This window comes from Quercus robur, chromosome 3 (assembly GCF_932294415.1).
Source record: "Quercus robur chromosome 3, dhQueRobu3.1, whole genome shotgun sequence".
Classification (NCBI taxonomy): Eukaryota; Viridiplantae; Streptophyta; class Magnoliopsida; order Fagales; family Fagaceae; genus Quercus; species Quercus robur.
In genome coordinates this window covers 13,435,861-13,462,870 of record NC_065536.1, presented here as the reverse complement: position 1 = coordinate 13,462,870, position 27,010 = coordinate 13,435,861, and the positions used below count along the sequence as shown (strand labels likewise).

Sequence of the window (27,010 nt, the reverse complement as noted above, 5' to 3'; positions counted from 1 at the left end):
ATATTAAACTAATTAATAATATCACTGGAATAAGAAACGGCCCTTTTAAAAGACAAAGCACAAACCAGCTATATTGAGAGTCACAAAATTATAGTAGATTAACATAATCAACTACATTGAACCTCGGTTTAAAATGTTGTTATGTTGACATAAAAAATTGTTAGAAGCCTTTAAAATCAATAAATAATATCAAGTTACATGATTGTGGAGTTGGTAATGATCACATAACAGTATGTTATAGCAGTATGAGGTAGAGACTTACTTCAGGGATAGTGGACCACGTACTGGAGGACCATAAGCACCCACTGGCGGGCCTCGCTCAACTATCGGGCACAAATAAGGGAACCTGGCCCATGCCCAGTACTGGAGCAACAGCAAGCACCCACCAATCTGACTGGCGTCCTCGCTTGCCCTGCATAGCTCTCGATACAACCATGCAAGGCAAGCACTTCCCCAACTGTACCTCCATGGGTTGTGAAGGTCTTCCAATTGCTGCACCCACATTAGATGCACCCTATCGCCGGATTTGTCCATGAATATTGTGTCCCCCAATAGCGCTAGGATGTAGCATCGTGCGTACTTATGCAGCTGATCCTCTTCAGCATCAGGCGGCAATGGGTTAGCAACTTCCTCCAAAAGGCGGTTGATGAGAATCCTCTGCCCATCAAGTTGCTTATGGTTGTTTTGAGTTACAGGTCAAAAGCCAAGGAAGTCCCGGCACACATCCACCCAAGTTTTTTGTGTGCTCCCTGTTATAGCGTCACCATCAACAGGAAGCCCGAGAAGAACCTCCACATCTTGCAATGTGATGGTCACCTCACCATGTGGCATGTGAAAGGTGTGAGTCTCAGGCCGCCATCGCTCCACTAAGGCCGTTATCAGGCCATTGTCAATCTCTCTACCCGGGACCCACAGGAGTCCCTCCAAACCAACTGTGGTGATGATGTTCCTCACTCGGTCGTCCACCATTGGAGGTTGCTTGGAGAACTCTAAACTACGACTACGGCAGGTAATGGACCCTGGATCCTTCACATAACAAAATCATGGATTAATATAGTATATGCAAATACGTGTACATTGTATGGATTAAATGCATGTGCACAAGTAAATATTTAGTTGAGTGTTTTACCCGCCCATTCCAAATAGCTTCGGACCGATGCGTCGCCTGCTGTGACAACACCGAGTCGTCAATGGGTCCAGGCTGTGTATAGTCAATGCGTCCAGCATTTGCAACAGCCATATTGAAGAAGAATGATAAGCAGTTAGTTTCAAAATTGAACACACAATATGCTTAAATATATAGGTATGAGTTAGAGCAACTAAAGCCAATTTGTACAATGAGAATTCAGTAAAAGATGAAAGACTAAACCAAAAGAGGCCAATATGAACACAAAGCTTTTTAGACTTAGGATTTTATTTTTAAGGTTACAGTTTTGAACACACGCAGTTTTTTTATTTATTTTTATTTTTTAGAAGAAGATCACACACAGAATAATGCTTAGTTACAAATACCACAATACAATGAAGGGCTTTGATAAACTTACTATCAAACATGAGATTAAAGGGTAATTTAGGAACATAAAAAAAGAAAAAGAAAAAAGAAACTAATGTATTAAATAGTATTGATTGATTTCATATCAACAACTAAATAAATTAATTTTTGAATGAAAGAAACAATTTTTTTTATATCAATTTTATTACAAAATGCTTACAAATTGACATGATAATTCTTCTCCAAAAAAAAAAATGACATCATAATAATTGTGATTGATGTCATGACAACCACATAATAAGTAAATTTCTTAATTACTTTTTTTTTTATGTGTTTTAAATATCAAAATTATTAGACTTTAATTATTATCTCATTTAAAAGTATACATAAAACATAAGTTCATGGATTAGACAATAAAAAAAATCCTATTAATACAAAAATAGGTGTCCATAGTAAGAACAAATAAAATATATAATACAATTGTGGAATTTTCAATATATTAATCCAATTAAAGGTTATTAAATAGTGTGATAATTAGCAGCTTTTTCCTATTATGAAAACTGTTTATACAAATTCATTATGACACAGAAAGGTTACTAGTTATAATTGAGACACGGCCTTGTAATTACGAGTTTCATCTTTTTGGCTCAAAAGATGCAGAATCTGTCATCACTCAATTTCTGCATCCTCTGTTCATTTATGCAGTAATGTATAGGCATTGTGACTTTGTTACCCAGAGGAGCATGTTCTGCATAATTTATCTCAGAGACCTCTGACCTAGGAAGCTAAATACGTACTTGAGTAAATTTTTGGTATATGATAAGACCTTATTAGAAATCTTGAAGAGGGCATAGCTCTAGTACATGGGAGGTATATTATTGTTCATATACTATTGCTCAATAGATTTTAGTGATTAGGCTATTTGAAAATTCTTCTTATCAATAAAAAATGCATTTTCTGGCTAAAAGATACTAATACCCTAGCCATATCTGTTCTGCCTGCACAAGCAAAGACTTTTACAAACCATAAAACATTTTGTCTCCCTTTGTTTATCAGTTTTCCTTGAAGGTGAAGCATCAAGAATAATTAACATAACTTATCTCTCCACTTCCCACCCACCCCACCCAACAAAAAAAAAGAAAAGAAAAGAAAAAGAATAGAAATACAATAATCCTTATTGAATATGATTATCACATAAAATATATTACCGAATGATGTTATGCCGTCTCAAGGGCACGAAAAATGCTTTGTCCATTTGAAGTGGAAGTTTGTAAGCTTATTTGCTTCCTATGGTTTATTTGGAAGGGGAACTTCACCAGAGTGCCAGGTTTGTCGAAGCTAACTAGGAATGAATTATATGATGCCTTTCCTAATTTGGAATATGTTATGAATGATTTTGGTAATATAAGAGGATGTGATGTGATGAAGATTACATAAAACAGTGCTTGAGACAGTAGTAAGCCACAATTTTGTGGTTTGGTCGTCTCATGAGGTTCTTCAGCAAAGTTAGAGCAATGCTTTCCCTTGGCAAACTATTTGTGATTTGGGGTTCCCTTGAACATATCCTTCTTAGGCTCATTAAAGCTTTGTTGTATATACTTATGGTGGAAGTATGATCAAGAGATGTCATTTTATCACTTGTTGGTGTTCCATGCATTGAAGTGATGTTTTGTGCCATCTTTGGGTCCACTCTACAGTTCTAGGAATTGTTTTCTCTCTTTTCTGTTTTGCTCTGTGCCTGTGTCTGTGGCAGTACACCTAGATCACTGTTGGATTTGGTGGCTAACTACAGAGGAAGGTCCTTTGTAGTTGGTATGGTGTATATAGAGGAAGAGGGAAAAGCTGTGCTTATTGAGGGCAGGGAGCTTCCTGTTTACTGACTTGAGATGGTGCTATAAAGGTCCTTTTTTAATGGCTTTTGTTTATCTTCTTCTTCCTTTTTATTTTTATTTTTGATTTTTGATTTATTTTTAAATGGGTAAGTCATACACGACCCAATGGGTTTTGAAACCACAACCTCACTATCCTCCTGCTTTTAATGGCTTTATGCCACACCTGACTTCTCTTTTCTTATTGTTTGAGGAAACCTTAATTTGATTGGAGAAAAATCACTAGCAATAGACTGGTAATACTTCAAAAAATGCAAGGTGGAAAACCCATGCTCATCAGATACATATAATGACAACCCCAAGGCAACCTGCGGAACACAACCTAATAGCTATACTATAGTCTTTTTGTGGTGTATGATTATGTTTTGTGTAGGCTACATATATTCTGATGGGGAAAAAAATTACAGCTTGTTATATGTTTTTAGTTGTGCATGTAGATTTGAATTTTTTGATTGCTATTGATTAAGTTATTTCTTCAAAATTTTAAGGGTATTTATTAACGCTTTAACAAAAAATTTAGGGTTGGAAACACCTTTTATATGAATTATTAATGTCTGTTTAAAGTTAATGCTCCATAATATTTCCAAATTCTTGCATCCTTTCTCTGTGTTTTCACAAAAAGTTGAACTTTTTCTTTTTTATTCCACCGTATTGATTTTGTGGCAAAGGACTAATTAACTAAGGTCATTGTCACTTTGTGTTGAGCATTTGAACTATTAGTACTTATTTTTTTATTACATTTTCAAAGTTCTTATTTGTTATTATAATGGAAACCAGCTGTTTGGAGATGCATCATACAAATTTTTCTACTCTCGTAGATACTAGTTTGCCCATATTGAGTGCAATTTACTTAAAGTGTGTGGATTGAGGATTTTTCTAAGTTGATATGTTCCATTATCATGTAAGTTACACAGTCGGGACATTTTTATTCTGAAGGTAACAATAGTGCTTGCTTTAATTATGTCTTTTAATCTGTTCTCATGCCAATTATTTCATTTTTATTTGCCTATTTAAGTAAGTTATCTGAGAATCTTATTGTAGGACCTCACTAAATACAAGGAGCCTACCTCACTCTTTGAACACTTTATTGTTGTGGGGCTTCATCCAAATGCTAATCTTGAGATTGTGGAGGATGCATTTGCTAAAAGGAAGAAATGGTAGTTACAAATGGCAAATTCTGAAATATTAGAATTTAAAAAGCTGCAGCATCGGGCGCCTTCAATTCCAACATTGGAACCTCAGGTTGACTGCATGACTAAATTCTTTCCTAGAACCATTTTATATTTTTTCTATTTTCAACAGTATATGATCTGATCTACTGGGTCATTTTATTTGTCACACATATGCATTCAGGTTCTTTTTTAAAAAAGTATTTTAACTAGCTATCTTCTATGTTGCTTTATTACTTGCCTCATTTGATATTCTAGTTCTATAATTTTTTTCAAGATCTCTACTTGTGGCATTTGTATAGTGATCTTGTCTCTGCTTCATGTGGCACATGATTTTATAGGCACTGCATTAATAAACAGTTAATTTGCTGCCGAGAATTTTTTGCCGTAATTCAATTTTATTTTATTTTATTTTTATTCTTTATGGGAAGGCTGTTTTGGTTGTAATCAGAATGGTCATATCTGGTTGGTTATCCATCATTGTTTGATGTGGTGCATATGGCATCTTTGGAATAGTAGGAGTTTTGAAGACATGGAAAGTTTTATGCCTAATCTCAAGTTGTTCTTTTTTAGAACATTATTAGATTGGCTATCAGCCATGAGGAGCCTTTCCTTTTTTCTATTGTTGATTTATTAGATTTATGCAATTTTGTAATTGATTGGTTACCCCATTATACTTCTTGTGTACTTGGGTGACTTGTTTTCCTGATTTATATAATTTTATTACTTATCAATTTTTATTTTTATTTTTATCTGTTGTGTTTTCTTCCCTTATAAACTCTGATGATTTATTGGTTGGTATATCTTGAATAATGAGTTTTTGGTCCTCTACTCATATTGGCTGACATAACTATTGTTTTATCTTTCATCTTCTCGGGTCATAGATACTTTTTAGATACCCTCCTGGAAAGAGGTTAGCCATTCGTGCACTTAACTATTTGCAATTGCAATAGAGGCTTTTACTATGATTATGCAGCTAAGTGTCAAGGAGTACAAGGAAAGCAGGTTGCTTTTTCGGTACCCATTAATATCAGGGAGATTGAGCTTTCATGATCATCTCTAATTGATAAAATTATGGTGGACAGCTAAAAATCTCTCAGCAAGAAGACCTCAGCTCCTTCAATCAGTATTCTATACAAGTGCTAGGTGATTTGGCTAGTTGTTTCAACTGCCTAGGAGTTTGTAAAAGCTATCGAGCAAGAATTCAGTAGCTTTTTGTAGAAAATTTGAGAGAAGTATGTTGGGGTGCTATAGTTGTTTTGGGCTTGGATTGTGTGCCAATGAAAGGAGGTTTGGGGTTGAAAAGGATAGAGGAATGGAATAAGGCAGCCGTTCTAAAGCATAATTAGAATTTTTTTGTACAAGCAGGTTCTTTATGTGTGACCTGGGTGCACTATAACATTCAAAAGGGGAAGAGCTTTTAAGTTGTTACGGTCCCTCAATAGTGTACCTGGGGCTGGAGGAAGATCCTAAGCTTGAGAAGCCTTGCTAGACCTTATCTGAAGTTTCAGTTGGGGATGGGATCCTTATTTTCCTTATGCATGATTGGTGGCATGCTGATGGGGGGCATATGAAAAATATGGATACAGAGCAGTATATGGTTCTGCTAGCAACATGGATGCCAAGGTTGATGTGTGTTGAAGGGTTCTGACTGGTGTTGAAATCATGCAAGGCCAGATGACTTAGTCTCCATCCAAAGAAAATTATATCTAATTAAGCTAGAAGATGTGGATCAGCCTATTTGGGTGGTTTCTCTCTCTCTTTTTTTTTTTTTTTTTTGGTGGAGAATCTATTTGGGATGTTTTTAATTATGCTAGATTTTAGTCATACTGAAACCCGGAAGGATTTCTATCCAAGCCTCCTATGGTTAATTGGTGGAGGTTGATTTGGTTCCCTTTAGCCATCCCTTAGCGTGCCCTTTATCGGGTGTTTAGCACTTAGAAACAGGTTGGCCCTAGAGATAGGCTCCTTTGATGGGGATACAATGGAGACATAAATTGTGTATTTTGTAGTGCCTGCTTGGAGAGCAGGAATCCCATTTTTTTCAGTGTTCGTTTAAAAGGAGAATTTGGAAAGAGATTATGTGATGTTGTCAGGTCACTAGTCCTAAATATTGCTACATCACATCCGTCAAAAGTAAGACATGTAATCTCTAAAAAAGTCAACAGAAGCTATTAGCCACAGGGCTCCTCTGTTTTAAAAAAGAAGGAACAGAAATAATCCTAAGAGAAGCAGCCAAGCCCATTCCAATATCTCCTAAATGTTTCAATCAATCTATTATAAGTATATTTTGATCATTATCCAATTACAATTACACTAAGCATATGCTTCATATGGAAAATTTAAAATTACTAAATGCGAAAAAAATTTAAAATGACAACCCAATTGAAATATTTAAATGTAAATAAAATTTAAAGGAGCACAGATGCAGAATTCACAAAATTAGAAAAATAAAAAGGGGTTTAAGACATTATTAAATTTACCAAGAAGAAAGTCATCAAACTTTCAGTAACATGGATCAAATTAAACACTAAATCATCAACTTTAACAAACCCTATCATCAACTTTAACAAACCCTAACATCAACAATTTAATTTAACAAAGACCCAGTTAACAAACCCTAACATCATCACTGCAAAACAATGCATAGTTCAAGATTTGAGTATGAAATTTCCCTCATATCAACACATCAACCCACAAACAGAACAAAGCACAAAACAAAACAAAACAAAACAAAAAAAATCAAACCCACAAACCAATTCAATCTCAAAACACAATAAAGTTTCGCTCTTTTTTAGCAGGTTTAACAGTTTTATTACAAATTCAATACAGAAACCAAAATAGAAAACAAATTCGTGACTGATGACTTTCTTTAATTTTTCATGCATGTTTCTCGGCAACCAAACAGTCAACGGTGGGTACAAAGCAACTCACCTTTTTCTTTAGTTTTAAGAGACCGCGTAGACTCAAAGCTTGCTGTGGCTTGATCGAAGCTTTTGGCGAAGGCTGACTGAGACTGAGAGTGAGACTGACTGAGAATGAGAACAATGAGATGGAGAAGCAAGTGAGTGAGAGTGTGAGTGGAGAAAGTGAGTGACGGATCAGTGTGTGAGAGGGTGAGACAGTGAGTGAGAGCGTCACCTTAAGCGTTTGCTCTCTGTGAGAGAGAGGGTGAGGGTGAGTGACAGTGGAGAGTGATTTGTGTGAGGTGAGTGAGGCATTATTTTTGAAAATGCATTATTTGAAACTCGAGTCTCTGAGACTCGGTTTCACTTTAAGTAAACCAAGTCTCAGAGACTCGAGTTTAACACGTGGCATCTACGTGGAACTCGAGTTTCTAAGACTCGAGTTCCATGTAGACGCCACGTGGATTTTTGCCACATGAAACAACCTAAACCGAGCCTTAGAGGCTCGATTTAGGGGCCCAAAATCGAGCCTCTGAGGCTCAAGTTGCTAAAAATCTATATAGTTTCTAAACTGACCCTACTAACTATATAGTTTGGGTTTTATGGGTAATTACCCATTTTCGCCGAGAAAACAATAAAGTGAATATAAACTAATATAATAGTACGACCTAATAGGGGCGGAGGTAAGTAACAGGTTTTTTGGGGGGGGGGGGGTGGGGGGGGGTTTTGAATTTTTTTAATATATATAATTATTTTTATATTTTTAAAATTTAGTATACAAAAATAAGAGTTACCTCTCATATAATTGAATTAGTCCAACGATGCTCTTAAAAAAATAATTGGTCTAATAGTTATAAAAATATAATTTTTTTTCTTAATTTTTTTTATTATAAAATGTGTTCTTATATCTATAAAATGTTTGATAAAGTTTGGCACCAAATATTTTTGAATCTATTTCTTTCAACTCGTTATGTGGCGATTAGTAAGTTACTGACTCATTTAAAAAAATCTTGTCACTAAAACAACACATGAAATATTTTTTTATTAGCCACATAATGGGTTAGAACAAGATAGTTTCAAACATGTTCGTAGCTTAACTTATTCCTCCAAGTTTTGGATCAGTTTTTGAAAATTGCATTAGTTCAATGGAAAGATTTTTTTTCTAACTTTAGTATAAAATTTGATAATTTATATTGAAAATAATACTTTTGAAGAATTTCACTATGAAAATGGTAAAAATAAATTTTATTTTATGAAAGATCGCTATCAAATATAATTTTGATTGAAAATACTAAGTTTTTTGTTGTTGTTGTTGGGTCTGTGTGTGTGTGTATATATATAGATATAACTCATGAAATAAAAATGTGTGTGTGTATATATATGTGTGTGTATAATAAAGAAGCGTGTATGTATATATATGTGTGTGCGAAGTTATCTTGATAAATATATTAATGCCGCAACTTGGCCCCTTCAAACAAAAATTTCTGGCTCCACCCCTGTGACGTACCATCATGTAAGAGGAATAAATATATTATATCATTATTGATTTATTATGTAATATTGTGTAACTAGTTAGTAATTTATGCAATACAATGTAAAGTTTAGTATAATACAATTTTCTCTCTCAGTAAACACTAGCAACCAGCAACCATTCTCCATTGACTTCTCCTGAACCGCCCACAAATACTAATACTAAAGTCATGAACATTGAAAATGAAATCCATGTACTTGCATGGTCTTCAATTATTAGACCATAAAGAATCTATGCCAATCCAATTTCTTGAATGGAATTATCGTGTTTGTTAATTCCAATAGATACTAATTTCAAACTCAAATAAACAATGAAAATGATATCCATGTCCTTTACCTTCAATATGTAGCAGAAACTTAGTGAGTGATGGGTGAGCACCATGATATAAGCCTTTGGCAAAAGTCTCAGCTCAAGCCTAGAATTAACAAAGATACCTGAACTCTTAGTTAGAACTTAGAATTCATCTTGAGAATGAATCATGAAGGTTGTACCTCGACTTTTTGCACTCATAACTATTTCAGCTTTAGCTCCTTAAATCTTCTTTATTTTCTTAATGCAATTTATCCTGTCCTTTAGGCTGATCATTTTCTTTCCTACTTTTGCTTGAGGGGGCAATAAAAGATGATGGTGCATCCTCTCCTAGAAACTTTCTAGGATTAACATACAAGCCCTTTCTATCTTTACAATGTGGTGGATAAAAGGCATTGTCAATAGTCAACACCAGTCCATTGAACTTGGGGGAGCTCATTGTTATCTTTCACATGATTATTTCTTGTAGAGTTAAGATGGCAAAAAAGGGTCTGAAATCTTTAAAGCATAAGGACTCCTCTACCTCAAGCTTGGCTTCTAAAACCATACCTTCACAAGTCCTTTCCTTGAGTGACTAGTTGCTAAATTTGGTCACTCTTAGTAGTAAGTTCTTGATGTGAGGCTTTAGAAGCATACACTTGGGCTAAACCTTGATTAGTAGGACTGCCTAAAGTCACGGTTTTGATGGCTTGTGTTTTTAAACTTTTCTAAATGAAATTGAGGAACCTGTGACGAATGCTCAGGGATTGAACCTGGGGTTTCTCTTGTATCCATTTGTTCAATTTTCTTTTTCCTTTTATATGAGGCAAGTTATCAATGTGAAACCCTTATGTATAAATGAAAAGACAAAATATTTGTGTAAGTGACAATTACCAACAAATTTAATAACAAGAAAAATCCCATATAGAAAAACCAATAAAAGATGATAAAACCCATCATAGAAAACAAACAAGTATGAACATAGCCAATAGAAATATGAAAATCTAATAAGCAAATGAAGTTATAAAAAAAGTCTCATCCTTTTTACCCAAAAAAAAAAAACCACTTAAAAAAACAAAAAAATTAAATTGACAACACCCCCACCAGTTTTTATAATCCGCGATATTAACATTACTTCAAATTTTCTAACATATATATTCATAAACATCTCCTATGGAATTCGAAAATAAATAGTAAAATAAAATAAAACGACGAACTTCTACCAAACCCTTACAATGAACTATTGTTATATTTTCAATTTTTCATCAGGTGGTGACGCTGCAAAATCATTACTCTTACTTTTTGTCTCCATAAAATTAATAGGAAAATCATATATAAAAAAAAACATCTTAGAGATATGTTTGCTTGCAAAAGTCTTCTATTTCTATTACACAATTCTTGTAGTTGTATGCGACCCACCATTCTTTTATTTCCAAAGAATACTTTTTGCGGTACATGTCACATATCCACTTCAACCATTCCATCCATGCTTTCAAAGTCATGGTATCTTGTTGAAAAGGAGAGAGAAGGTAAGACAAAACTGAAGAAGGAGAGGGAGAGGGTGCAGGAGGGTTGCTCTGTACTATTACAGGAAAAAGTACAATAAATATCATTAGTATTAATTAGCGCAAGTATCCTCATAGTAATTCCACCCACATATAGTTTCATTTAACTCTCTTGAAATATTTGCATTTGCATGCTAGCAATGTCACACTTTATAGGCTCTAATTCCTTTGTCAAGTAAGTATAGGTTGTTGAAGACTTCAAAATAAAAAATAATGATAAAGATATTATCAATTTCACTATATAAAATTTACGAATTAACTAATGTGACAATTAATAAATATAATTGGTAGATTTCAAAAACATAATAAAAATGAATATTTGAATTTTTTTTTTTTTATAGAGAAATTTGAATTACTTTTTAGTAATTAGTAACACACCAGTTTGTAAATTTTATAAGAGTAATTATACTTTCCTCTTTTAAGATTTGAGAAAATAACACTCCACCCCAAAACTGAAGAGAGAAAATGTTCTCCTCCCTTGAGGTTTAAAAAAAATAACACTCCCCCAATTATATTTATATTAGTAATGAACTATTTTAAAATTTTATAATATTTTCTTTAACAAAGTTTAAATATGATTAGTAAAAACATCACTGATTAATTTTAAATTAAAATAAAAAATTTATCAAGTACCAAAAGACTTGCAATGACAAATTTCTCCTCAGGCCGTTGAAAAAAGAAAAAAGAAAAAGTCATTCTAAATATTTTAAATACTCTTTAATTAAAAATTCAAAACAATGAATTTTCATTCTAAAAAGGAGAATAATTTTGGAAATCTATCCTTAAGTAAAAGGTAGGTTGGTATACAATATTTTTAACATCAATTTAACAAAATTTGGTCAAACAGATATCAATGGGGAAAAATGTTTTTTCCCTTGAGGTTTGGGGCGGAGTGTCATTCCCTCAAACCTCATGGAATGAGAGTGTAATTACCCCAATTTTATATAATAAAATTTACAATATTTCTTGCATAACTCCAAAAATTTCATAGTTTAAAAGTTTTTTTATTCCTGCAAACCTTCTTTTTAACCTTAAGCCGATTGTTTTTATGTTTTTTTGGACGAATAGTTCTTCATTGAATAATGACTTTGGGGGGATGGGGGGAAGCTTTTGATTAACTTTATAATTTAGATTTTTCTCTTCACTTATACAAAAGTTACTATGTCTTAGAAGGAGCTATTGTAATTCATGATTATAGAAGTATTGCATGTGATTTTATGCAATCCATCTTCTTACCATTTTCTATCCTTCCACTTTTCCACCCTTCCAACCAAACAGACTCTTAATAAATTATATTGATAGATAACAAATTAAGTAGCTGATTTGATCGCTTCATTGGAGTTGACCTTCATCTTTACGAAGGTTTGGAATTTCAATTTTCTTTATTATTTATACTTGATTTTATTTGGTAATATTCGTGGCAAACCCAATCAGAGGTTTTGTTTAATTGATTTTCAAAAGCGAAGAAAGAAGAACGAGAAGTATTTGTCCCTTGGGCTTATACCATTGGTAATTTGGTAACATTTGGTACTGTTAGTGTTGGCATGGATTGTTGGTTTTTGCAACAGTTTTCATAAAATAATTTATTGATTATAATACTATTATATTGGTGTGTGACTTTTTATAACAACTAGATTTTACTCTCCCTTAAGTGAAGGCCTTCACTAAAGTATGTCCCCTATAGCCGCCTTTTATAAACGCGGCCATTGGTCCTGGCCTATAGTTATGGGTTTTAGGCCACGGCTGAAAACGCAGCTATAAAAAATGCGGTCATAGGCCGAATTGACCTACAGTCACGTTTTTAAAACGCAGCTATAGGACTTTTATTTTGTAGTGAGGGTAGAAACCAATAGTCACAACTTACAACATATGTTTTGTTTTTGTTTTTTTTTTTTTTTTAAATAAATTTTTTGGGTAAGTACAACAGGGGTAGCTAATGAAATGGATTATAATATGCTTATCTCAACTCTTGTAAACAATAAAAATAAATAAAAAATAAAAAAATCCACGTACTTAATTACATTCAATATTGTAGTAGCAACTTAGTGAGTGATGGGTGACTTTTTTATAGTATCATAATTTTTCATTCATTTCAATTTGAAGTTTACATGTTTTCTTATTAATATTATGCATTTGGAACTATTAATACAACTAGGAATGTCATGAGGTTAGCTTCAAAAAATGAACAAATATTACATGTTTCTTTTTTAGCAACAAAAATATATATGTGTTTTTATTTTATATATATAATTTTTATTTTGAGAATCTAATTTATAAGTGAATAAAACATTTTGAAATCTAACAAGAGAGTGACCCTATTTTTAAGGCAAAGTTTTAATATGAATTAAAGTTGTATTTTTACCGGATTGTCTTTTAATTTTGTCTTTACTTAAATATAGGGGTGTAAGGACATTTTTGAACTAAGAAAATGAGGATATTAAACCGAGAAAGCCCATTCAATAGTAGTATAGATAAACCTTTAGCATAAGTCTCAGCTCAAGCCTTAACCCCCAATAGAGTTATCAATTCAGCTCTTTAGCTTCTTTGATCCTCTTCATCTTCCTATTTCTATCTATTATATCCCATCCTTTAGGCAGTTCATTTTCTTTTCAGCTTTTTCCCCGAGGGGCAATTGAAGATGATGGTGTGTTTCCTCCTCTCCTGGTAACTTTCCAGGACTAACATACAAACCGTTTCTCTCTTTGTAGATTGGTGGATAAGAGGCATTGTCAACACCAATCTATTAAACTTGTGGGAGCTCCTTTCATATTTCACAGGCTTAATGAATTCTTTATAGCATAGACTTCTCTATCTCAAGCTTGGCTTCTGAAACCATACCAAGGCAATTCCTTGAGTGACTAGTTGCTAAATTTGGTCACCCTTAGTGGTAAGTTCTTGAGGTGATATTGTGATGCATCAAGATTCAAAAGCATCCACTTGGGCTAAAACTTAATTAGTAGGACTTCCTAAATCCTAAAGTCACTCACGGTTTGAATAAGTGGTGTGTTTAAGACTTTAAGTGGATGATATTATAGAAACTAACTTGGAACTTGGAAATAAGGTCATTTAGAGAGATTCTCCTGCATTATTAACCCTACAAGTTTCTACCCTTTACATAGTTCTTCTGAAAGTAGAGACCTTTACTTGGGGAAATGGTATGTCTCTCCCATTTTTAGGATGTTTATGTGAGAAAAGAGTAATATTAAATTAATGTGCATTGGAATGTAATAACTGTTCAAAACAAGTATTAGTTAACCCTAAACTAACCCAGGTTAGATGTAATGAAGTTAGGTTACTTGCTTTATAAGCGGGGTTAGAATCTTAAATTACTTGCTCTACATGTATATTGTCTTACAATGGACTGAGACATTAATATTTCAAACAATTTATTTGCAACGTTTTCAGACCCAGATCGTTTATTGAACCGTAAAAGGAAGAGATTCAAGGTTTTTGAAGTCGAACCGAGGTCGAACCGGAATCGAATCGTGATGACGTCATAATTAATTTAATAATTAATTAAAGCCTAAATATAGATATTAAATTTATAAAACTAGTAAAATTGATAATATATCTATATATGTGAGGGAAATTTAATGATTTTCAAGCATATATTTAATAATTAAATAAAAAAGTTAATAAAATAAAATAATAACCATGAAAACATTAAAATTTATGATTGATTTTTGAAGTATAAGTTGAATATCTTTGAAGGATTTTAATTATAATTTTTTTTATTCCTTGTAAGAGATGGATAATTTAATTAAGTAGAATAAAATTGTGTTAAGTTGTTTTTTTTTAGAAAAAAAAAAAAAAAAAAAAAAATTCTAAGGGGTTGGACCGCACGGTTCTCACCGGTTCTTGCAGTCCAACCCCGGTTTTAGCGGTTTACGGAATTAACAAAAAATCCGGTTCTTTAAGCTTAAAAAACCAGTTTTCATCCCAGTTTTCACGGTCCGACCTCCCAATCCGGTCCGGTTCTGAAAACTATGTTTATTTGTGGCAAGATACATTAAGATTTGCAATCAAGCGATATTTCTCTCTTTATAAGAAAAAGTTCATGGTTCAACTCATTTGGGAAGATGGATTGGAATTGATAAACAAAAACCTACTGAAGAAATAGTGATCTACATTGGTGTTGAATCTGTTGATAACTAGTCTTAAGAATGTTCACATTTTTTTAGTCCAACTAAATTCTATCACAACAAATTTCAAGAAATTTAACATTATTTTTTCTCATATATAATAATTTTCTACTTTAATACTGTAAAGTTTTTTTTTTTTTTTGGTCACAATACTATAACAAAAGTTTGATCCTATATACTCCACCAATTAAGTGACTTAACATTTTTTCTTTTTCTTTTATGAACAAAACATATGGCAATATATATTGTAAAAAGTAAAGTGTTTTTGTCATGTGGGTCATTAATTATTAAGATTTAAGATGATCAAATTCTAGGTGAATTTTAAGTGATTCATCACTAAATATGAATTATTAATTAAGATAATTAATTAGATGATAATTAATAAAATATTTGTTTTAATTTAATTTACACGTATTTTTTTCAAATAATTTAAAAAGTTAATTATAAAAACCATATCCAAAGAAGGTCACGCTTTTATACTAGAATTTAATAAATATATAAATAAAACTTAACAGAATTGAACCCTAGTTCTTATTACCCTCGCGGCCTCGCCTCCTCCTTTTCTCAAAAACCCTAGTTCCCACTTTGTTTTTTCGACAAGGACTATTTCAACAAATCAAGAACTATGGTCACACTATGTAACGATGTCCTTGTTGACATCTTTTCACGTTTACCAATCACATGTTTGTTCCAGTTGAAGCGCGTTTGTCAACGTTTTAATCAAGTCATCAATTCCATCTCCTCTGATCCTAAGTTGTTGCCAACACATGATGCTCTGGACCTCGGATCTGTGCATGGTTTCTTTCACTTTTCGTGTCGTAGTCCACAAAACATAAGGTATCTTTCTCTTCATCCTCAACAACAATACCCCATTGACAATATTTCTGTCAGCTCTATTCATTCTTCTTCACATCAAATTGTTGATTCTTGTAATGGCCTTCTTTTACTCAATTTTGTGAAAACCAATCTCTTTACTCTTTGTAACCCAACAACAAAGAAACACAGATATATTGTGAAACCAGAAAATTGGTCTCCAAACCCAAAGCAAAATATTGGGTTGGCTTATAATGATCGCTCTAGTACTTCGATGATTTCCAATAATCATTGCCAGTTGGTTTTTGTTTATAAGATGAGGAATCCATTACGTGGAACGGAAATCTATGGATTTAGAACATTCTCATCTAATGCGAATGCATGGATACGAGTGGACTCTGGACTAGTGTGTCAATCAGGTGAGTTTGTCAAACATGGTCAAGCGGTTTACTTCAATGAATCTTTGCATTGGATGAGAAAGTCTGGTGATGTTATTGTGTTTCATACAAAGGAAAACAAGCCAAGAATTATGAGGAAGTCCCATCTCCTCGGTGAGTTCAAAGATGACATGTGGTTTGGAGTCACAAACGGTTCAATCAATATAGTACATGTTACAAAGACAGAGGTGGTCATCTTGGCACTCCATGATTATGTAAATGGCGTATGGAAGCGTGTTCGATTCAAAACCAATCATTGGTCACTAAAGATGTTGTGTGACTTCTGTCCCATCTTTTTTGATGGGGAGTGGATTGTTTTGCAGAGCCATGGAAATTTTTTGAATCAATTTTTTTCGTATAATATCAGGTTGTGTGAATGGAAGAAGATAGGAGATTTTACAGATTCAAATGATGGAATTCACGAGTGCATTCCTTTTATACCTTCTTTAGCATGGTTGGACACTGCCAGTGAGGCATTGAATAATAATTTTCTAGAAGAAAATTACTCCAATGGCAGATATGACCACTTTTGGCCTATGATTTTGGGAACAAGAAAAAGAGCAAGAGTAAATTCTCAAGTTCCATCAGACAGCAGATCAAAAAGAGTGATCCGAACACCAGCACGGTTTGATGATTATTGGAGTGATTTTCTTTGAGGTTGAGTAATGTATTTTGTTGATTGTTTCTTTAATATGTCTCATTTTGTTACTTCTTTTAAGTTAAGTTTCTTTATCAGTATAAGGTTTACATCTGTCTTCACTTTTCACAAAATCTATTCCTAAACACCCTCTTAAGCGCCATGGGAAAAAAAATTGTATACACTATACTAGTATCGGGCTTGTGCAACAAGCCAACAACCCACTGATTCTACCCAAATTGCTCGACCCTTTTTGCCTTGCACCACCCCCACATGAATATAATATTGATTTCCAAATAGGTTAAATTAGTTCAAAAACTAAAGAGGCGAATTGAGTTGGATGGCAGGTTGAGTTTTTTTAAAACCAAAAGTTGCGACCTAACCTGCCTCTCTCTCTCTCTCTCTCTCCACACACATATATTAGTCTTTATCTCATATTAAATTTTAAGGTTTGTTTTTCCTCTTAAAACTCCATGATTTACACATATTAATATGAAACATGAATGATACTTTTCCAACATGTTTGCAAGCATATATAGTTACATGAATGTGGAACTCGTAATTTTTTTTTTGAAGAAAAATTTGAAAGTACTCATAAACTTATGTGCTTTGATATAGTATTTAGAGAAAAGGCACCTTAAATTTTTTTGTAAATAGTAAGATAAGTTTTTAAGTAACACATATAAATCAAAATAACTTGCCCAATCAGCGGCTGGTTTAAAATTTTTCCAACCTGCCATCAGTCAAGTGGTTGAAATTTTTTCATACAACTTGTTTAATCCCAACCACTATGTCCAAGCCCAACTTGTGCATTGTCCCTACCCCTAACTACCAATTTATAGGGTAAAAAAGGGGGCCTGTGATTTGCGAAATATAGGCAAGAAGATAGAATTTAGTTAGAAAGTAAATGAATAAGAGACTTTCTTTTCGTGAGGTTTTGTTCTTGGATAGGTGGAACATCTCTCCTTAATTGTATAAGGTTTATATTGGGGCAAAAAAAAAAGGGTTCAGATAAATGTGAAAAATTCATATCGGTATATTATCAACAATTTTTCTTGCCTCACTATAATATTTGATTTCTCCATGAAACATGCATAGCAAGTGAACAAAGGCATAAAAAACTATCACTTTATAAATCACTATTTTATTCCTTAAATTCCCAATTTAATCTTTTAGTTATTCATATATTTTATGAAATTTAATTTCATTAAATATAAACTTTAGTAACTCTTTACTAAAGTCTTGAATAGTTAGTTTCCATTAAACTTATCTGAAGGAGATACTTCGTGTCTCTATAAAAAGAGATTATGGATTCAATCTTGAGAATATGTGTTCCCTCAACACTACATGCAGTTACCTAACATATTTAAGTTTTGACTGTTAGATTGGATTTCACTCCTGATATATCAAGGCAGCTTACATTTCATGATCGAGTTAAAATCCTCTCAGGATTAAGAGTATGAAAATAGAAGTCATGAATTTTATTATTCAAGTGACAGTTGTTAATTGATAATTAATCTCACAGTGATCTAATTCAATATGTCTTACACACTTAAAACATACCAACATATCAACTAGAAGTCTCTACTTAGATAATTTAGACAAATCATTTTAGTTGACATATTATAGTCTTTGCAAATGAAAAACCTAATTGTATCACCAACTACAAACTACATTTTAAGTTTACAAGGAACTTGTGATTTATAACTTCTATGACTAAATCACATACAATGCATCTCAAGAATTATATGATAATGTCTAATTAATTCATATACAAATAGTTTTATATAATTAAACAATTTAATTATTTATAACATGCCAATAAATTGGATTTTAGGGCACAATTCCTAAGTCCCTAGCACCACTAGCTTAGAAGAATTGATTGTGGCAGTTACCTATTGACAACATGTAATAGCGACCAAAAAAAAAAAAAAAAACCCCACCACTACAAGTTTGATAAATAGTTCCTATAAAGATTCAAAAGATTGGCCCAACCCATTTGCCTTAACAGACATTAGACTAGTGAATTAGTCGAGTCTATAGCAATATTACAATTTTGACCAAATTTGAAATCACCATCTGATTACTTTTACTTATTTGTATGATATCTTTTTTTTCTTTTTCTTTTTTTTCTTTTTTTTTGAGAATGGTACGATATCTTACTTGTTCCCTCTCTATTGACTACGCACATTTAAAAAAATAAGGTTTGGAGCAAATGAAATATCATACAATGAGGTAAAATGACTCAACACAGCAATTTTTCTACTAAGCGCTGAAAGTTTGGTTTTAAATTTTTTGTTTTTTTGCTGAATAAAGTTTGGTTTTAATTTGACCTGATAAACTAAGGTCGAATGATTTCACATTGACTTCAATGGGGTGTTGATGTAAAATGCATTAAACAAAGTTTTCGATTTGAGAGCCTCCGAGCACAGAAAATCTAAATGTCTATTACCAATTTTTAAAAATACAAAAATGCAAATGTGTCATCTCAAAAGCTAGATACACCCAGAAAATTGGTTTCACTAGTTTTTAACGACTTCACCATAGTGATTGCAAGTCGATTACCACCAAGTCACAATCCACAACACACTAGACATGATACAACTGACATTGCACAATACTGATTGCATCTGAAGATTCTGAATACTACTTGTAAGATAAATAATATAAGTGTCCGTTTTAGAAAAAATTTGATACACTTTTATTAGAAATATTAAAAACTGTTAAAAAAATCAGTTTTTTTTTTTTTTTTTCATATAAAAGTTTCTAAAAAATATTTCCTAAACTAATGCCCTTAAGGCATCCATTAACTTTTCCCATAACATAATGTAATAGTCGAACAATCAGGCAATTTCAATGGGTATTTAACACTTCCGGTGTGCCTCATTTGAATGTGTGCTCCTTGAAACAGTCTCATATCCTTAGGGTAGTTATTACACAATAGGGAAGGAAAGAAAAGGATATGGGATCAATAATTGCAAAAGTGACTATCTTCTCCATCACACCCCCAAATTTCCAAATCAAAAAGAAAGAAGCAAGAATTGGAAAAAAAGTAAAAGAAGGAAGAAGAAGAAGAGAAATAAAAGAAAAGAAAGAGCGGGTAGGGGAAGCTTACATTCACATTTCATGCCCTTCTCTCCAAGTCTATCAAGAATTATGTAATGAGCCATGAACAATACAAGTTAGCCCAGAAATGCCTCATTGCGGTGTGAAATTTTGCCAACAAAACTCGGAAGACATGTAGTTATTTAGATTTCTTTTGATCAGAAACCCTAGCTCCCATAATCTTACAAACAGGCTCTTCTTTTGACTGAATAAGCTTCAAGGCTGGATGAACCTTTAGGTCTCCCATTACCAACTTTTGGCCCACGTCCAACTCACTCAGATCAACATCAATAAAAGGAGGGATGACATCAGCCGGACAAAGATACTTAACGGTTCGTTTGATGGTATTCAAATAAGCCCCTGCCAGATTTGTTTGGTACAATTTAGACTCCAAAAATTTAATCATTAAAATTGTTCCCAAAAATTTAGGCTAATTGTAAAATAAAGACTTGAACAAAAATTTTAAAAATAATTAAATAATTGGTAGAGCTAATTGGATAGAAACCTTGTAGGAGTATGATTACCCCAAGATTGTGATTACATTAACTCAATCTACAAAATCTATCTATGAAAAGATTTCAGAGCTGATTCTACTACACAATACCTCCTACTTGTTACTCTAGGAAAGGGTTAATGATCCTTAAATGGAAAAAATTTACTCTTGTATCATCAAAATTAATCTTCTCATCAATGACAGATCTAAGTAGACAGTAGCACATATGCATATGTCATTTTTAAATTACCGTCTTTTTTAATATGTGTATTGGGTTTATTAACTTAATGGTAGCTCTTAACATTCCATTACCCAACTGGAATTGGATCTTACTAATACCTCCAATTATGTCTCCAAGATAAAAGCATTGAATCTAACCATATTCTTTCAAATAAATTCTAAAACTTAAGGCAGTGAGATATGATTTAAATTGATTGAGGTGGGTCTGGGAAAGTGAACTGGCTTCCAAACCTAAGTAGATGACTGATCACTAGAGAAAGTAAATTGAAGAGGATTTTCGTATAACAGGTGAAGGGGGACGTAACTGGCAGCCAAGTTTGAATACTTATAAGAGCCGAGGGTAAGCTAGTACTAGAGCTCAAAAATTAATTTGGGATGTTTCGTATTATGGAGAGCTCTCTTAGGACCTTGCTTGGGTAGTCTTAGTTTGGTAATTCTAGATTCTGGAATGGGCTGTTCTTAGCTGTACTAAAGGGCCATGAGTCTTGTTTTGTGTTGTAAGTCCTTTTCCTAATTGGCTTAGAAGTTTTAAGTGTTTTTTTCATTGTCATTGGTAATCCTAGACTATTTAGGAGTCCTAGTTCTTCAAGGAAATGATATAACAATAGCCTATGTAAATAATTTCTTGATAAGTCAATAATATTCATAGTGATTGATTTTAATGAAATTCCAACTACTTATTTTTAGCTTTGAGGGTGTGATTGCCTTCTCCCACCTTCGTGTGGTTGCCTAGTGTATCTCATCAAGAATCTAATTCAGTGCTGAATTCCTAAAGATCCTACATCAACAAGAAGACCAAAAAGGTCTTGAAAACAATAGAACAATCATATAAAATGTGAGCAGATCAAAAAAAAAAAAAAAATTGAACTAGTGGGAACTTGGTATCTGTTGATGTTGAAGAGCAAACAACCACATCCTTTTACTAGTTTGAACTAAAATATAATAGCACTCAGCACAAGCCCCCTCATCATTTTTAATGCTAAGACCATGTATGTACTGTTAATGATAATTGAAACACACATTCCTCACACTAGTCATGTGAACTTGGCATAAAAATTCAGTGGTTTAGTAGCTTTACCTTTCCTTAGTCCAGGGGATATATCTTCTCCTCTGTAAACGATAGGAATATCAACTTTCAACAAAGCATTTGAAGGGGCCCTTATGAATGTAACATTGAGTGGTGCATCTGTCGCTGAGTGCAGATGAATCTAAAAAAATGACTCGTTTTTTTTTAGAAAACATTAAAAGTCGAAACAAACAGAAAGCGCGTGTGTAGTGGGTGGCGAGTAGAAGACACGTACCAAGCGGGGCAAAACGCGGACCTTCTCGAGGATATCGTCGTACTCGTCAAAAGCAGGGGACCTGAGTTCGAGATCAAAGACTCTAGAGAGGAAGAAGGAGCGGCCGAGGTGGTTGACGAGCTTTCGGATCTGGGTGGTCCGGACGGAAATGAGGCGCTTGTTGCCGCCGTGCTGGCCGTCCTCCTGCTCGAAGAGGATGGCGGGGACGCGGCCGGCCTTGCGCTCCTTCGTGGAGATGTTGGTTCCGGACTTGGACCGGGGGATCGCCAGGATTGTCTCGTCGTACTTTGGGTCCGGTTTGGGGAATCCGGATTCCAGGGCTTCGCTGCTGTATCGCCGCCGTATGTGGGCGGAGGATTTCCACAATGAGGTGCGTTGTTGGAGTTGGAGGAGAGACGACATGGTGAGGAGTGAGTGAGTGAGGAGAGGGTTTTTGACTGATTTTTGAGGGTTTAGTGGGAATTGGGGAACTACTTACTACTGACTAGACTCAGGGTTGTAAGTTGTAACCATTTCGAAGGGCAAAAACGGAAATGCAATGATTGTCACGTGCGATACTACTGGAAGAGAAACTAACAAGGGTAAGTGGTAAATTGCACTTCTAAAATTTGGAGGCGTTTGGATTTTATACCATTAAGCATGCATTTGGATTGTGTATTTTGTCCAATCCTGCGTTTTGCATTTTGTCTGTGGGTTCCATGAGCACTGTTTACAAACCTACAAAAGTATTCCAAACACAAATTTCTAACAAAATTTGGGCTCAACAGTACTATTTACACATTTAAAAATTATTTTGCTACAATATTTTCAGTAATAAGTTTTCAGTTTTCAATAAATAAGCGGTATTCAAACACACTCTAAGTTTCAAATTTTGGATTTTACCCCTAAAGTTCGGAAGTGTTCAGATTTTCCATCTTAAAGTTTCAGAATTTGGGGTGGAAAATCCAAACACCCCAAACTTCAAAAGTAAAATCGAAATTTTAAAATTTTATGGTGTATAATCTAAATACCCCAAACTTTAGAGGTGTTACTTGTAAATTACCCGACTAATAAATAGAACAGTACTTACGAATTTAAAATCATGATTCAAGAAGGGAAGAGAAAGGCCTGAAATCAATTGACCTACAAAGCCCAAATGAATCAGAATCAAAATCAAAATCAATCAAAACCCAGATAATACCAATTCCGAGTTAAGAGATGGGCCCTATTTTCACGTACACGCATATTACAAGTGTGGAAGCCCACCACAGAAAAACTCACGGTTGCTATTGCTATGTCTTTGTACATATAATTAATTTTGCGTTAAATTAATTTTTTTAACAAAATGAATTTAATGCAAAATGGATAACCTGTACAAATAAGCTTGGAGAAAAAAAAAATGATAAAAGATATATCAATTGGTTTGAGAAAGAGAATTGGAGGGTGTTATAGGATTTACAAAGCAAAAACTCTTCGCTTTTATACTTAGGGTCCGTTTGGATACAGCTTATTTTGCTGAAAACTGAAAACACTGTAGCAAAATAATTTTTAAATGTGTGAATAGTATCGTGGGATTCATTTTTAATGAAAAAGTCGTTAAAAAAAGAGATTTGTTGGTCCCGTGAACAGTGCACGGGATCCGCTGAACAGTGCCATTCCAGTGTAATGTGTGGACATTCAAAGTGGCAGTGGGTCCCATGCACAGTGCACGGGACCCACTGGCAGGTCTGTGTTCACGTGCTTCTGGTATAATAAAAAAATAAAAATAAAAATAAAAGAAACATAGACACAAAACGCGTTGCTTTGATCTGAATCCAAACGCTGCTTTAATACTCATTTAGTATATAAATTTAAGATTTTAGAATGTAGTACGTAATTGGATTTTCTTTTGATACTCACTTATTATATGCCTTATGGGGTATATACATAGGATTTTCTCTTAGTACCTAATTTAGTTTTGGTTATATATATATATATATATATATATGGAGTAAAAATCTTCGGTTTTTATACTTAATACTCACTTGGTATAAAAATTTAAAAATTTTAGAATATAGAATCTAATTGAATTTTCTCTTAGTTTTGATTATATATATAATTCAATTTCTATCTTTTTCATCTTAAAATAAAAATAGTCAATTATATTATTCTTTATTATCTTGAAGTATGTTGTTTTGTGAACAGATTGGATTACAAGGAGAATGAAATATGGAAAAATTTTATACTCTCCCACATAAAGTCTCTGCTTTTATATATAACTATAAGGACTTAATTTGTAACGACCCCAAGTTGGTGTGTTAGGTTCGAACGTTAAAGGTCCAAATAATAAATTTGTAGAGAGTGGGCTGAAAGGCTAGGCCTTGGTCACCGGACGGTGGTTAGTCAGGATTTTCATAGTAATTTGCACGAGGGTGAACCTGGCGTATCTAACAAGACTTTTTTCCAACACAACCTGAGTGACTCCGGTCATTAGACCTCGTCCGAGGAGTTTTATGTTCTTATTATTCTCCTTTTTTAGGGCTCAATGTTCCGGGAGACGATAAGTCCCTCCCTCTTCTTGGCTGCTTCCCCCTTCTTTTATACTAGCTTTTCACCTCTCTTATGCGTCCACGTGTAGGTTTCGCTTTTTAGGGCTGATACTTGTCTTTTCAGCTCATATCCAAAGTGGTTGGGGGTGGTTGTAAAAGTTGAAAAGCATGGTGAAGAGCATAGACCTGTCAGGCGCAGAGTACTTAATTGCAATATTGGCAGCCTTTTACTTGGGCCGCTCCTACACTGTGCTTGCCTTTTCTTTTAGGAGCGCTCTGGGATGCCGAGGACAAAATCGTCCTCGGCTATATCCCTAGGCCATTTGAACTTTCATTGTATATCCTCAGTAATATCTCTCCTCGGCTCAGGTCTTGGACCCTAATGTAAATTGGGCTGAGATCATAAATTCTCTGGCCCCACAATAACTAATAAATTGCTTGTGCAATGCACAGATAATGATATAATATTTTATGTAAGATGGCTTTGGAGAATGCTGTACATATATTATATAGCATAATTATTATAGAATTTTGTTAGTAATGAGTTCATCATAAGAAGTAACAATTATAAATTGCAAACATATATCCACCATAATTAATGAGAAATAAGAAAACAACTTTGGAAGAATATTATAGAATAAAAGTTGATATAGAATGTGTCTTTCTTTTTCTTCTTAATTCTAAAACAAAAATACATATCCCAAATACCCATAGTTAACCACAATCTTTACAAAACCCACGTCCAAAATGTCTGACCTTAACATAATAGTTAATCTACGAACCTTGCTAGTAAAACTAAATTCAAACTAAACCTTAGTTTCTAGCCATTGGGTATTATTTGTTGTGTAGTGTTTTATCATGAATTGTAGAAGGGTAATGAGACATATTTAAAATCTCTAAGAAATTAAAGAAATCAGCATTAAAAAAAAAAAAAAAAAAAGTACAACCATACTCCAAATTTCAATGTTTGATCAAATCCAAAGCTCAAAATTAATAAATTTTTCTAGGACTACAGTTAGTGCCAAATTCAAATTTGGCAACGCCATGTTATTTTTTGTAAGTCTCCCAAATTAATATGAATATAACCTTTTGCAATATGCAGTCATTTAACAAACTAAATCCACAATGGTTGAAAAGTGATTCCAAAACACATATTTGGATGCCCCAATAAAACTTTCAAATTTTTTTCATACATAGAACATTTTGTACTTTAACATAGAAACTTGCCAAATATAAGCATGTACACGTAAACTTAGACCTTTTAACTCATTGTCTTACACTAAGTTTATTAAGAACCACATGAACTAAAATGAGGTCTACTCCCCTAATGCTTAACTACATCCAAATAACATTCAAAATTGATCAAGAATGAAAAGATTAATACCTTCTTCTTCTTTTTTGGGAATCAAAGGCATATCCCTAAAAAATGACAAAGAATCAACATTGACAAAGAGCTAAGTTAAAATCAAAGGAGAAAGAACACTTAATTGAAATAGGCATGAACAATTAAATTTATACTGTGTGAATATCTTGCAAGAAAATATAGTTAAACCAAGAATTCCATATAGGGCCTTCAAGCCCTGTAGCAAAACCAGACATCACTTTGTCCATAGAAGAGCATAAATATCTACACACCTTCTACAGTCATTATTTCTATTTAAACCCAAATGCTTTCAGTTACATCTTATGGACAATAAAGCCTTACCCGATCAAGAACCAAAAGTCCCTCAAACATCTCCACTTCTATGAGTCAAGAATCCAAGCACTATACTCTTCATTTGGCTTTTCAAGAAATGCTTCAACCTTAAAATAAATAAAAATTTGATACAAGATAGAAATTCTATTCTAGTATAATCTAAGTGTATATGTTTGTGAAGCTCTCTTTTGGAGAAACTTGAACTCCGGCCCTTGCCCTTTACACCCCACAAGCACTTATAGTGACCATTGCACAAAGGGTGTGCAATGATAAGGGTGTGCAATGATAATCTTAAAAACAATATATTGACATGTCTGTATAAACAAAAAGACATAAATGCAATATTTTATGCCAATAATGCATGCTCAAAATGTCCATAAGGACCTCATGCACTTCTGCATGAAATCTCTGCTTATATATATATATATATATATATATATACTAGATTATGTCCCGTGCAACGTGTGGATACTTTGTAATTTCTTTTTAAAATAGTTTCTACTCTTGTTAATGACCCATATATAATATTTAATTATGATATAATAGTTATAGAATTATCTTCAGTTATGTTATGCCGTTCAGAGGAGGAAAGTATATCGTGCAAGTTAATTCACATTTATTTAATGATTTTGGCATTAAGACTAAAGTACACAATTATCTCTTTTACGCTCTGTTTGTTTCAGCATTAACGTTTTATGGAAAATGGTTTATTTTCCAAAGAGCATTTTCTAGAAAACTGTCTTATTTTTCAGTGTTTGGTAATAACCTTTGAAAATGTGCTTGAAAATGTTTTCTGATG

General features: G+C 33.4%; 2 protein-coding genes across 2 annotated transcripts; one reads left to right on the top strand and one right to left on the bottom strand.

Moving 5' to 3' along the window:
- The first annotated feature begins 15,607 nt into the window (after positions 1–15,607).
- On the top strand, positions 15,608–16,888 carry LOC126719282 (uncharacterized). Its single transcript, XM_050421853.1, has one exon. The coding sequence runs from the start codon at positions 15,608–15,610 to the stop codon at positions 16,886–16,888; it is 1,281 nt and encodes a 426-aa protein (XP_050277810.1).
- Positions 16,889–19,728: 2,840 nt separating this feature from the next.
- On the bottom strand, positions 19,729–22,493 carry LOC126717154 (uncharacterized). The gene is made up of 3 exons (XM_050418548.1): positions 22,009–22,493; positions 21,786–21,915; positions 19,729–20,334 (listed from the first exon to the last, which is right to left on the bottom strand). Exons 1-3 carry the CDS (start codon positions 22,408–22,410, stop codon positions 20,114–20,116), a joined length of 753 nt encoding a protein of 250 aa, XP_050274505.1. The 5' UTR covers positions 22,411–22,493; the 3' UTR covers positions 19,729–20,113.
- Between the last annotated feature and the right edge of the window lie 4,517 nt (positions 22,494–27,010).